Raw genomic sequence first — 13,295 nt, 5'->3', positions numbered from 1 at the left:
GAGAAACACATTTCACATGGTTAGTTTTTATGACAGCTACTATATATTCAACAGTCTTGTAACAGTATTCATTGTATACAAGAAGTAAAAAGTCTAATATACAAAACTTAAACGACAATCTCCAATATGGAGCATACACTTTTAAAAACAAAGCTGAGAACTAATAATCACTAAAAACATGATTTTGAAGATACAGAGAGATTTGTATTTATAATTTTCTCCCTCATATGTAATTCTGCCACTATAACTAGTTGTTAATTATGTATGATTGGCATATATCAAGATAATACTAAACCATTCATTTATACAAACTCTCTCTTATATTCCAATTGCCAAAAAGAAGTGTGATATATCACTTAATCTCTTTTCAATTCCTTAAACATGGAAGATGAGCGAATCCAAGAGCTGGGGTTCTGAACCCATGCACAGGATACCCCAGGGTGTCCCGTTTGTGTATCAAGCGTGTGGAGTTATCTGAATAAACAACAAACCTCACACCTTTATTTAATGCTATGTTTCAAATTATTGTGATTAATAAGATACATGTTTATTTGAAAGTATTATTAAAACAATATTAGCTTTTTAGAAACCAATCCAGTTTTAACAGAAATGGTGGTAGTAGTTTATTAATCGCTAAGTCATGTCTGACTTTTGCGACCCCATGGACTGTATAGCCTGCCAGGCTCCTCTGTTTGTGGGATTCTCCAGGCAAGAATACTGAAATAAGTTGCCATTTCTTTCTCCAGGGGATCATCCCAACCCAGGGACTGAACCTACATCTCCTGCACTGGCAGGCGGATTCTTTACCACTGAACCACCAGGGAGGCCCCCTTAATAGAAACAAATGCCTGCAACTCTGGCTACTTCTCCAGAAGTTCTATGACATATTCAACCTGTAAAAAAGAATCAAACTGTTACTAGATTCTTTTCTTCTTTCTTACACATTTTCTCAGTCTGAACAGAGTAAGTACACAAGTATCGTGTGTGGCTAGGACCATAGGACAGCCGATGTGAAGAAGATCCCCAGCGCTGGGACCCACTGGCTTGGGTCAATGTCACGTGTGGACAAGCATAATCAAAGTGTCTCCTTCAGCTGATAGTCAGATTAAGAAACTGAGTGAGGGGAGAAGGGGGTCACAGGATGAACAGAGGAAAGCAGTGAGAGCCTGCTTCACTGGTAACAGGAAAACAGAGGCTAGGACAGCATGCTGGTTGGCCAGCCCCACGCCAAGCTGAATTAATGTCAGACTCTGACACTCACTTCAAGGCTCACGCTGTGGGAATGAATCCCAGTACCTTCATTTCCACAAGACATTTTACTGCCCTGTTAAACAGAGGCTTGTCCCCCTCAGTCCATCTTAAGAACCCCATACAGCTCCACTTGCCTTTCTTAAAGAGGAGAACAAGAAAAGGAGTTATCCTTTTTCTTGTTTAAAATAAGGTGTGACCTTTTGGAACAGAAGAACAAATTAGGGCCATTATCTAAGTTTTAGTTCTTTTAATGTGATTTCTTAATTGCAAGGTAAAAACCATATGCCAAATCAAGGGATGATGTTAGACTAATTACAAGAAACATGATTTTATCTTCAAAATAAATGGACGTGGGACTATGAAATAATTTTTGTGCTATGTACATGTTGATCTATCTATATTTGATCTGTATTTAACTAAAACATTTATTTTCTCTAATGTGAACAATTTAAGTAAAAGCTAAAATTCCACCTCTGTGAAAGGTGAAAGTATAGTTATAATCATAAATTTAATAAGTTCATCCTATACTTTAAGTAGACTATATTGACATTTCAACAAGCAAAAGACCAGGTAAGCTGAGGGGTGTTTGAAAACCTTAGCTCTTAACACTTGCTACTGTATTTAGTGAAAACATGGTCAACACTTTCAGATCTAACTTAACATCCTCCTCCTGCAATCCTGTGTCAACCCTCATAGCTAACCAAAACAAAACCAAAACCAAAAGTAAAAGGGCAGTCTCTGCCATCTAGTGGACAAAGAAGATAACAGACCACACGCATTACAGCTAGAACAACTCCAGACGCGCAGACAATATGGTACTTATTAAAATCATGCTCAGTGCTAGCATGTAAAACAGTTGTTTCTTTTTCCAAAGATTTATGTTTACCTACCTGCCATGTAGAGAATGAGATAAGAGAACGCAGAAAGTAAACATGTATGAACACAAAAGCAAAGATAAGCCCAGGAAATTCTGGAGCTTTCTCTGTGAGACAGCTCCACACCCCTACACTTACATGGCCATGGAGATCTGTGTTAAGAAGCATCATTGCACAGGTAAGGCAATGGACCCCATCTAATGGAAGAGAGACAAGGACAACAAGCGTTAATTCACTAGCTCCTGTTGGGCCACTCAACATTATCAAAACAGCATACCTATGCTTAGTTAAGAACCTGTGAAAACACAATCCTGTGGCTAGGCACAATTAACCATATTCATTTGGGGAAACAGAAAATAGAGAAGAAAACGTTATTAAAAGAATCTCAGTGCACAGACTGGAACTCTACTGGTGATGAAGTCAATTGTTCCTACCTCTGGAGGACAATTTGACAGAAAATGCCTAAAGCTTTGAAACAGTGTCCTTTGACACAGCAAATCTACTTCGGGGACTTCATATTAATACTCATGAAATAAAAGAACTACCCAAAATACAAGAATATCTAAAGGAAGCTTGCTGACAATGGGAGTGAGTGAATATGACCCACCTAAGACACAATTCTGTTACAGTGACGTCATTAAAAATGTGGTCCAAGCACACACATTGAAATGGAAAGATATTTCACAATCATTATATCCAGTATGATTCTATTTAAATATAATACATCTAGAATGATCTACAATATAATATTAAAAGATATCATTATTTCTGGATAATAAAATTACAATTTTACTCTTTTTACTTTTCTCAATTTTCTATGATATGGAAAAGAAAATAACTTATTTAATACCGTTATTTTTTGAAGTTTATTTTCTAGAAACAAAGTGAATTAGGAAAGAAGCAAAAGGTAAAGAACACCAACATGTGCATCTTCCACTGCTTACCCTTGGGGTATTAGTTCTCTGGCTAAAAACATATAGACGGGAATAGTTATCCTCTCACTCGCCAGTCCTCCAAGGCAACATTTAGGTTGACTGGCCCAGGATACAACTGATCAGACAAAAGTGAAATACTGAAATAATCACTGAAGATGTAAAAACTAACTAAGTTACCCAAACCAGCAAGACCATTTCACACTTACTTGGAAACATCACTATCTCTTCTTCTTTTAAAAATATTGTCTCCCTGCAATTCTCAATCCAAGTATCATACAGCAGTTGCAGATAGGAGAAACATCTTATTGGTTTATACTAAATGTACAAAAAAGTTTGTCCAACTGCTGAGTTTATGAATTAAAGATGCCTCATCTTCCAGAATATGCCTTTGAGTTCAGTAGGTGATTTCTCTAAGTAGAATATCTCTAAGCAGATGCTGCTAAATGCCTAAAAGTTAATTTATTCCGGTATTCTAAATACATATAAAAACAAGTTCTTGAAAGTATTTATAAAACTCTGCAGCCAACTCTCAAATATCTTTATCAACAGCCAACTGAGTACACAAATCCATAGTCCCTGCTTCACTTAGGAATGTCAGCATCTTCTTAGATTTGAAGAAGGTTCTAAGAAAAACAATTCACTTCTATACTTTTTATTTTCTTGTCAAGACCAACAGTGATACAGTGACTAGATGGTCTTAGCAGAATCAAAAGAATAAAGGAAGACAGTTCCCATTTTACAGATAACAATATGACTTTAACAATGAGACGATTAATTTAGCTATAGCCGGCAGGGCAGAGGCAGCAGGAGCAATCACTTTCGTCAATATAAAGAACACCAACACATTGTTAACTGGCACACAGAACTTAAGAGACAATCATAATTCCTAGGGCATCCAGTCTCAATGACTTAGTCTAGAATTCTTAAGTTTATGAAAGATACTCCAATTGGAAGTGAATTTTTTTTTTTTAAACCCTGAAAGCTTGGCCTTATTATAAGAATTGAAATGGAGAAATGATCTCTCGTCATAGAGTATATCAAAAATTAAATAGCTTAAAGTTGCTCTTTAAAATAGTAAACACAAATATAGGTCATTAAAGTCATAAACCTGAGTCAGTGGGCAGTGTTGTAAAAATGAATGCCCAAAGAAAGCACTAGAGATAGACACCACACACTCCAGTGAGATTTGCAAATGTTTCTGGAACTAAACGTAAAACTACATGTGCACTTCATCAAGAAGCTTAGAAAATCAGGTGTATGGGAAGAAGAAAGAGGAAAGCTAGCATTTCATTTTGGAGAAGGCAATGGCACCCCACTCCAGTATTCTTGCCTGGAAAATCCCATGGACGGAGGAACCTAGTGGGCTGCAGTGCATGTAGTCGTGAAGAGTCAGACACGACTGAGCGACTTTACTTTCACTTTTCACTTTCATGCACTGGAGAAGGAAATGGCAACCCACTCCAGTGTTCTTGCCTAGAGAATCCCAGGGACGGGGGAGCCTGGTGGGCTGCCGTCTTTGGGGTCGCACACAGTCGGACATGACTGAAGCGACTTAGCAGCAGCAGCAGCATTTCGTTTATTACAATGTGCACAGACATTAAAATCTCAGTGACAAACCATAAGCGATTTAAAGAAAGTATACTGTCATACTATGGACATGGAAAATACAGTGAAACCACAGGAGTAAAGGACACCAAGAAGTCATTAAATATCATGCTTTTTAAAGAATATTTGATGACGTGAGAGATGCTCACCATGCAAGGGAAGAACAGTAGGAAATGAAATTCTGTCCTGATTCCAACTTGACATAAAATATTTTACAAATAGACTAGAAGGAAGTAAATCAAACTGTTAACAGTTATTTCTAAGTAAGTGGACATAACTCGATGATTTTCATTTTCTTCTGCATAATTTTCCATATTTCCCACAATAAAATGTAACCTTTATATTAAGAAAAATAGCCCTTGTTATAAAAAAGTAATTTAAGCTTTCCGTCAGATTACCTTGTGAAGCAATGGTATCTGGGTTACAGTAAAAATATCTATTGGAGAAGTGTACTAAAACTCTCTCTCGTTCTTGGGTTTCTCCCACAAGAGAAAATGCTTTAAAGAAATACCTAAAAAAGAGTTAAAAGGGAAAAGGTGAATTTTTAGAAAACGTGACTATACTCTGTTTGACAGTTAAACTTAATTCATATAAAATTAAGAAACTAACAATACAAAGTAAGATATTTTACAGTGATGCTTTAAAAATCACTAGATGGTTATTCAACATAAATGTATATTGATGTTAATATTATAGGAAAGGTCGATATAAAAGATGACAGAGCAACAGCATGGTGGCCAATACATCAAAAAAACAGGCTTGGGAAGGTGAGTGATTTCCACATACGATGTCAGGAAGCCATTTTTAAAGACGAGTCAGAAAAAACTAAGGAACACTGAAGTCTGGATGCATAACCACGGGATCTATGTCTTAAAACTTGACAAAGATCACAGGGTTTCTTTGTCATTTTGTTACTTCATGGTAATCACCACTGACCCAGTATTAAAATTACAATTATACTGTCTTATGCACAGTAGATATCTGCTCATTTTATTTTGCCTATTATCACCATAGACTATCTTTAACTTGGTACATGAGGAAGAGATTGGAAAATAAAACCCTAATTTATTTTTTAAATTAGGAATGTCAGTCTAGCTCAGAGTCACCAAGAGTATGGTCTATTAGAGATGTATCCAGGACTCTCGCTCAACAAAGTACATGCACTGCCCTAAACATGAGATGAGAAAGAAAAAAATTATTTATAATGTCCTCAGAAAACCTACTTTTGAAAGAAACATATCATAAACCATTATTTTGATGATGAAAATGTTGCTGTCTTCCTTACTTGCAGTTAATCTAAATTATATTGACCTAACTTTAATGTCTCTTAAACTTTTTTTTATAAACCATATGAGAAAGCAAAGCAAAAATACAGATCTTTCCCCTACCTTTACCTGTTTTCATCAGAAAACCTCTAAGTACCCCTGATTCATGCAAAGAGCCAGAGACTAACGCACTGCTCTGCATTCTCACTTCACCTCCCAGGCTTCAGTTTCCTGATCTGTAAAACTAGAGCGTTACCCAAGATGGTCTCAGAGCTCCTCCAGGCTCTGACACACCACAGAGTTTATAAGATGAAATGCGGGCTGGGTTTTACCTTCAGCTGTGCTTAGAAATTGACAGGACAGTATGGTGTGAGACGTGAGGGTCAGTGTGTCTCCAAACCCATTTGAACAGATCAGCTACAAGTAATAACTGACTAAAATAGTTTTACAGATAACTTCCTGCTGATTATCCTGATACTGATTTTTATCCCATTCATTAGGTAATTTCAAAGTACTCTTTGAAAAGGCTATTCGGCTATTGTAAACAAATAATTAGAGAAAAAAGTCTTCAATTCTGCAGTCTATAAACTGTGCCTTTAAAAAAATTTGATCATTCAAAAACCCAATTCCCACAGATTCCATTTCTCCAAGCCCTACTTTCCCAGCATCCTTTGCTCTGTCATATACTTAGTGCAGAATATGGGTTCATGTATAATTTCACAAAAACAATACATTTTCCCCACTTTCCACAACATTTACTCTCCATAATATACTCTGAGCTAAGGTCACAAAGTAACTGTGGGTCTAAAAAAGTAAAAATCAGACTTTACCTTCAGCACATCATTTTCTATTCTTAGAATTAACTATTTAGAAGCAAAGAACAGGTGATGTTTAATCATACCTGAGAGATTGATCCAGTGTCATTCCTGTAAAATCAAAAAACTTCAAATATTCTTCCGCAACTAGTTTGCTAAATTCATTGCTGTAAGAAAACAAAATAGACTTGGTTATTAAAATTGAAGCCACCTGAACACACACACACACACACACACACACGCGCCTGCACGCTTATAAGGATGCACTCAGACACCAGCCCTGGAACGGAACGTACTTCTTGCCTAGGTGCTTTGCCACGTCCGACCTTTTGAACCTGTCGAGTTGATAAAGGCGCTTGGCCAGCCTTTTGGCTGCTTCGATGTTGCTGCTGGTACAATTACTGAGACTCCCTGAGGCTTCCTTTTCCAGAATTTCAGTGCTCCCCATTTCAGAATGAGCCTCTAGCAGAGCTGTCTTCACCCCAGCATTGCTGTAAGAATTGATAAAGAAGGAAACAAAATAGAAAAGATTGCTCTTGTGTGGCAAAAAGGAAAATAGCTAAGGAAATTATCACGATATTGTAGAACAAATGAAAAACTATTTTAAATGATATACCTTATGCTTAATTATTAATAAAAATATTCTCAGTTACACTGTTTTGACATACTAGAGAAGTGATTGCTTAAACCCTAGATGAGCAGTTCTCAAACCTTGATATTCTTAGAAGTATAGAAGAAGACTTCAAAGACCTTTGTGTATATGGGTTATGTCTACTTATACTCATTGCATGAGTAATTAAAATGGAAAAATTCAAATATTCATTTAATAATAAAAAATCCATTTCACAAATATAGACAAACTAATTTAAAATAACTATATTTTCTAAAACAATAGCATAAATTGTACAGAGACAAGCAACAGAGATTTACGTCTTTTACATATTTCTTTAATGTCTGATGCAGCTGGAAGACAGCTGGACTTCACAGCCAGTTCTACATTAGATCATCAATACATCATTGTGGCTGAAAATATCAAGGAAATCTGGCCTCCACAGAAATAGAAAAATAGGGAGCACTTTAATATCCTTAATTGTGGATATTGCTTTTTGACATGATGCCAAAATAAAACAAGTGGTAGTTTCTTAAAAGTTAGTTGTAATATACTGATAGAATCTAAACTTGTATCAGTGAGTTTTTTGTACTCTTACATTAAAAATGTCCCACACTTTGAATGCATCTTACCCAGGCATGATTCTACAACAGGAATCGGTCAATTGAAGAATACTTGCTGACACATTTCATTATTTAAAAAAGAAATCCCATTTACTAACATTGCCACTAACATCCTCAGAAAAGTTGCTAGTACTGGGAAGCTGCCAAACTTGGTGGTAGATACAAGTTTTCCAAAATTCTAATTTTTTATTGAAACTTAAATTTTATCACTGGCAACAACAACAAAAAAATGACAGTTGTCTTCCTTAAATAGGCTCACTCCATTAGTTTTCAAGAAAATGTTTCCCAAAGCCAGTTTATCAGTTAGACTTTGAAAGAAAATGGCATTTCCATGAAAAAAGTGACTAGCATAAAGCTCACAACTCAAACTACGTGAGTGCTTTTCCTGAGTGCTTCAAGTAGAGTTTCCATTTCACAGCACGTGAAATTGAATAGCAGGTAGCCAAGGGCTGAAAAGTAATTAATTGGCACTGCTTTACCGAGGACATCATTAGGTGAAACCGGCCTGCATTTTTATTCTGAATGCACAGCTGCTGCTGCTAAGTCGCCTCAGTTGTGTCCGACTCTGTGCGACACCATAGACGGCAGCCACCAGGCTCCCCCGTCCCTGGGATTCTCCAGGCAAGAACGCTGGAGTGGGTTGCCATTTCCTTCTCCAATGCGTGAAAGTGAAAAGTGAAAGTGAAGTCGCTCAGTCGTGTCTGACTAGTAGCGACCCCATGGACTGCAGCCCACCAGGCTCCTCCGTCCCTGAGATTTTCGAGAAGAGTCTGACACCTGGACCAGCGTGGTGCCACTGCCTCAACTGGCACTGGGGCTTCTATCACTGCTTTTGTTCAGTCAGCGTGTATCAACTTTGGTATCAACAGAGTGAAAGAGGAGAACAGTGCTACACTGTTATAAAAATATAATTTTGGCCTCACAAACCCACTGAAAGGGTCTCAGGAAGCTGCACAACCACGCCGTGAGAGCCTCGGCTCTCGCTGGTGCCACAGCACACACTATAATACCAGCATCGATAACGCTGTGATTCCTAGACCTTCATTTTGACATCTAGCAAAGCAGAGCTATGCCCGTGGTAAACAACTGTGCTTAAGGAGCCTTCCAGCACACTTACTGCGGACTCTAAAGCAAAATTTTTTTTTTTCTGTGAAGAACCAGAGAGTAAATATCTCAGGCTTGCAGGCTGCACAAGCTCGCTGTCACACATGCTTTTTTGATTTTGTTGTTTTTCCACAGCCTTTCAGTGATGTAAAAGCCATTCCAGGAGACCCTGAATCCTAGTCTGCATTGCCCTGCCCTACTCCACAGCTCTTTAACTTGTCCTGAATTATAAGCAGAGAATCACTGACTGTCCAAACCAGGACAGTCTGAGAAGGAAACAGAGATGGTAAAATCATTAAATACGTGGTTGCAATTGTTACAATGTGGAGAAAAAGGTGTTATCAAGGAAAAAAAAAAACTAGTTGTAAACTTACAAAAAATCCTTATAGCAAAAGGAAGACATTTTTAAGCAGAACTGCTCAAGCTCTACCTTGGCACCTATCTACCTAAGTCACAGTATCCCATGCCGCACTGACCCACCAGCTACGTGGTAGCTTCTGCACAGCCGGCAGTAGCCCAAGGAGCTCCTGGGGCTGCAGGGTCCCGGTGCCCCCAGCCACTGCCGGACGCGAAGGGGTCACTGTCCCTCTCAGCCTCTCGCCAAGCCCACTTAGCAAGCACTGCACAAGTCTTTTACACCCAAACCATGTGAAATTTCTGTTCAACACATCAGCTCACACACTTCAGACGCGACTGTGGAGAAGTTGGAAGTTTAAAGTGGAGGTGTGCAAACCTGCGCTGACTTCTTTTACTGTAATCATTGATAATAACACTTCATTTTTCTAAAGTCAAAGTCAGATGCTAAACCATAGTCCATGCCAAGACAACAGACACAAATGGAAATCCACCCAGGCAAACCAAGACATTTGGTAACCCTCCCTAAATAATCAGCCACCTTAAACAATTTTCCAACAGAAGGACCCATCAATTAAAATAAATTGCCTTATTACAATAAAATCTTCATGTAAATACATTTAACTATTGTTTTCATCATAAACCTTCCTTTATAAAGCTCACATTACCAAATGGTTTTCTGAAATGTATCCTACCAGACAATTGGATTATTTAATTATTATATACAGTAAACCTGTAAGCAAATTCATCGAAAATTATTTCTTTTAAAGGTCACCTCACCCTTTGTATTTTCCCAAATAAATGGTGGAAGTGTAAAACATTTACTCTAAGAACTCTTTTATTTACAGTCAAGCAGTCTTTATAATTATGAAAAGAAAACCCCTGGAGTTGTGCCCCGATACATTCTCTTACTCTGCATATTAGTGACTGTGTAGAAGAAAACAATGTCAAAGAAAGGATTTTTCTTCTCAAATAAACTGCTACTTATTACTGCTTACTTCTCAGGGCAAACTCAGGGCGTGCATTTAATCACTCCATGAAAACAGCGTAATTATACTACATACATGGTACTGCAATGATGCTGTTCAGATACAAGAGGCTTATCCTAACAAATATATCCATTACACGTACTTAAAAATACAAGAATTTTTCATGTACAGTATTGATTCCTACTCCTTACGTTCCTCATTTCTCATGTTTACCGCCTCTCTTCCTGACCTGGCCAGTCTATTTCACCTCATTTTCCTCACATTCACCAGGAAGAGGTAATTTAAAAATCTGTACCAATCAGAATACTCTGAATCTTCTTGAAAAAAAAAAAAATGCGGAGAAGAGGGAAGGAAGGAAGAAAATGAAGATAAGCATTTCCAGTCCTAGATGGCTCCATTCCACCCCATTCAGAGTTAATGAGGGAACTCGAACAAGCAGAGGCTGCGCTTTCTAACTCAGAAAGCCTGGAAGTGTGATGGCAGTACCGACTCACCAGCAGTATGACAGACACCAAGAGGCCATCCTGGAGCCGAGGGTGCACCCAGGCCATCCTTTCCTCCCCGGTCCTTCCCCAGGACCCTCCACGCCCCCAGAGCCACTGTCTGCTGGTTCACAGGGCTTCCAAGGACCTGGCTCCCTATGAGGTCATATTACTATGACCTCACACTCTTGGAAGTGTTTATTGTTGCGGGGTTGGGGGGGGGGGGTGGTTGTAATGCTTTTACAGTGCTAATAAAAACAGAAGCCAGAACACAGGGGCCACTGTACATCAAGAGCATAAACAACAATGGCAGCGTGGCCTTGCTCACACGAAGCAACTGATGACCACTCTCGGCGGGGGTGACACCCCCGTTTGTTTCCTGGAATACACAAGACATTGTCCATCTAGTCTGCTGAGTGTTAGGTGCTTTCAGGAGTCTGAATTTTCCCTTCTTTGTAGCTCCCCTTTTTCTTCTTGATCAAGTTAACTTTAAATCTCCTAAGGTAAAATCCTTACTAGTCATTTAAATACAGAAAAGACTCCCCAAAGGTTCTCCCTGTGATATATATAAATGCGCACCACAAAACAAATATGGTTATATTCTATCTCAATATCATCAAAAGAAGGACCAGATCACTGAGTGTGACCACCAAGCCTTTTCACAACCTTTTTAGCATACTAAGATTAAAACACTTCCCAAATAAAATTAATAGCATACCCAGAATTTCAAATAAACAAAAAATAGTTTTTATTGAAAGTATGTCTTGATAATTTCATGGGGCATATGGACACTAAAAAAAAAAATCATTATTCATCTGAAATTCAAATTTAACTGGGCATCCTGATTTTACCTGAGAACCCTATCTCATGAATGCCTGTTCTAAATCAGATTCCTTCCAGGTCTGTTTGACTGGCTTCTGTGATTTAATTTTTTTTCCTACTATTTTTCTATTGTTTTATCTTCTCTCTGTTGACTGTGATCTGCTGATTCCTCCCTAATGTCCTGCAAATACAAAAGGAAAACCCTCTTTTCTCTGCACTGTCACCCTTCTTCACCAGCCTGCACACTGCCATCATGCGTGTGATAAAATGAAATCCCCCGTTTACAAATATCCTGCACAAGACGAAAGCCCATATCCTGTGGCAGGTCAGTAAGGCCCTTCACAGCCGACCCCGACTACCCGTTTATACTAGTCACCTCCATGGCCTTCGTGTTTGGGCCACACGGAGACGTCAGCTGTGCTCTCATCCCTTTCCCTGTCCTTCCCATTGCCACTCCCATCACCCCTACCCCAGGATCCTGTAGTCCACAAATTCTGCAAACTCGTGTTCCTACCAGAGCCCAAGGGAAATAACAACTATTCTAAGAATCTTACTCCAACTCCCTGGCTGCATTCTCAGAGCAAACCTAGTTATTTCTTTATTACAGCTCTGCATTTCCAAAGTCCCACCTCTCTCACCTACCACTATCTTAAACTTCACTTTGTATCCACAAGAGTGGGTGGAAATTAGTCAACAGCCATCTTTTAAAAGAACATAGAACTGAGCAACCAACTGTATCCACACCTTTCGATGTCTTCTGTGCTCCAACAGGAACAACATGGGGCACTAACTTTCTATCATGTTCAACTGCCAAATTGTGACTGACTTTTGCGACCCCATGGACTGTGGCAGGCCAGGCCTCCCTGTCCCTCACCATTTCTTGGAGTTTGCCCAAGTTCATGTCCATTGAATCAGTGATGCCATCCAACCATCTCATCCTCTGTCACCCTCTTTTCCTTCTGCCTTCAATCTTTCCCAGCACCAGGGTCTCTTCCAGTGAATCAGCTCTTCATACCAGGTAGCCAAAGTACTGGAGTTTCATTAGGTTGGTACAAAAGTATCTGCGTTTTCAGACCATGAATTTTAAATCACTATAACTAGGCTCAAACACGTCATTATTAATCAAAACAGAAAACATCACAATCAACACATTTTTGCCAAGAAGAAATAAAGGAAAAAAAAAAAAAATCCATGCTTCAGGATCTGATGAACTCTGGGAAAGCATTTTCTGCCTCCTGATGGTTGTGAAAGCATTTTCCCTGCAGAAAGTTTTCAAGATGCCTGAAGAAGCAGTAGTCAGTTGGCAATATGTCAGGTGAAATGGCGGATGAGATGAAACTTTGTAGCCCAATTCATTCAACTTTTGAAGCGCTGGTTATGAAACTTGTGGCCGGGAGTTGTCGTGGAGAAAACTTGGGCCCATTCTGTTGACCAATACCAGCGGCAAATGTTGCAGCTTTCCGTGCATCTCATCGGTTTGCTGAGCATACTTCTCAGATGGAGTGGTTTCCCCAGGATTAGGAAAGCTGCAGTGGATCAGCTGGGCGGCAGACCACCACAGTGGC

The 13,295-nt window shown here is 38.9% G+C and overlaps 1 protein-coding gene across 1 annotated transcript in view; it reads right to left on the bottom strand.

Annotated features, from left to right (window-relative positions):
- Positions 1–13,295, bottom strand: part of PSD3 (pleckstrin and Sec7 domain containing 3) — a 482,251-nt gene that overhangs the window by 226,445 nt on the left and 242,511 nt on the right. Inside the window, exons 6-9 of the mRNA XM_052661313.1 lie at positions 7,043–7,237; positions 6,833–6,913; positions 5,065–5,177; positions 2,265–2,323 (exon numbers count right to left, since the gene is read on the bottom strand). Of these exons, the coding sequence (XP_052517273.1) occupies positions 2,265–2,323; positions 5,065–5,177; positions 6,833–6,913; positions 7,043–7,237 (448 nt within the window). The remainder of the gene's footprint in view (positions 1–2,264; positions 2,324–5,064; positions 5,178–6,832; positions 6,914–7,042; positions 7,238–13,295) is intronic.

The sequence above is a fragment of the Budorcas taxicolor genome, chromosome 24 (genome assembly GCF_023091745.1).
Source record: "Budorcas taxicolor isolate Tak-1 chromosome 24, Takin1.1, whole genome shotgun sequence".
In the NCBI taxonomy this organism is placed as follows: Eukaryota; Metazoa; Chordata; class Mammalia; order Artiodactyla; family Bovidae; genus Budorcas; species Budorcas taxicolor.
The sequence above is the reverse complement of the archived record's forward strand: the minus strand, read 5'-3'. Positions and strand labels throughout refer to the sequence as shown.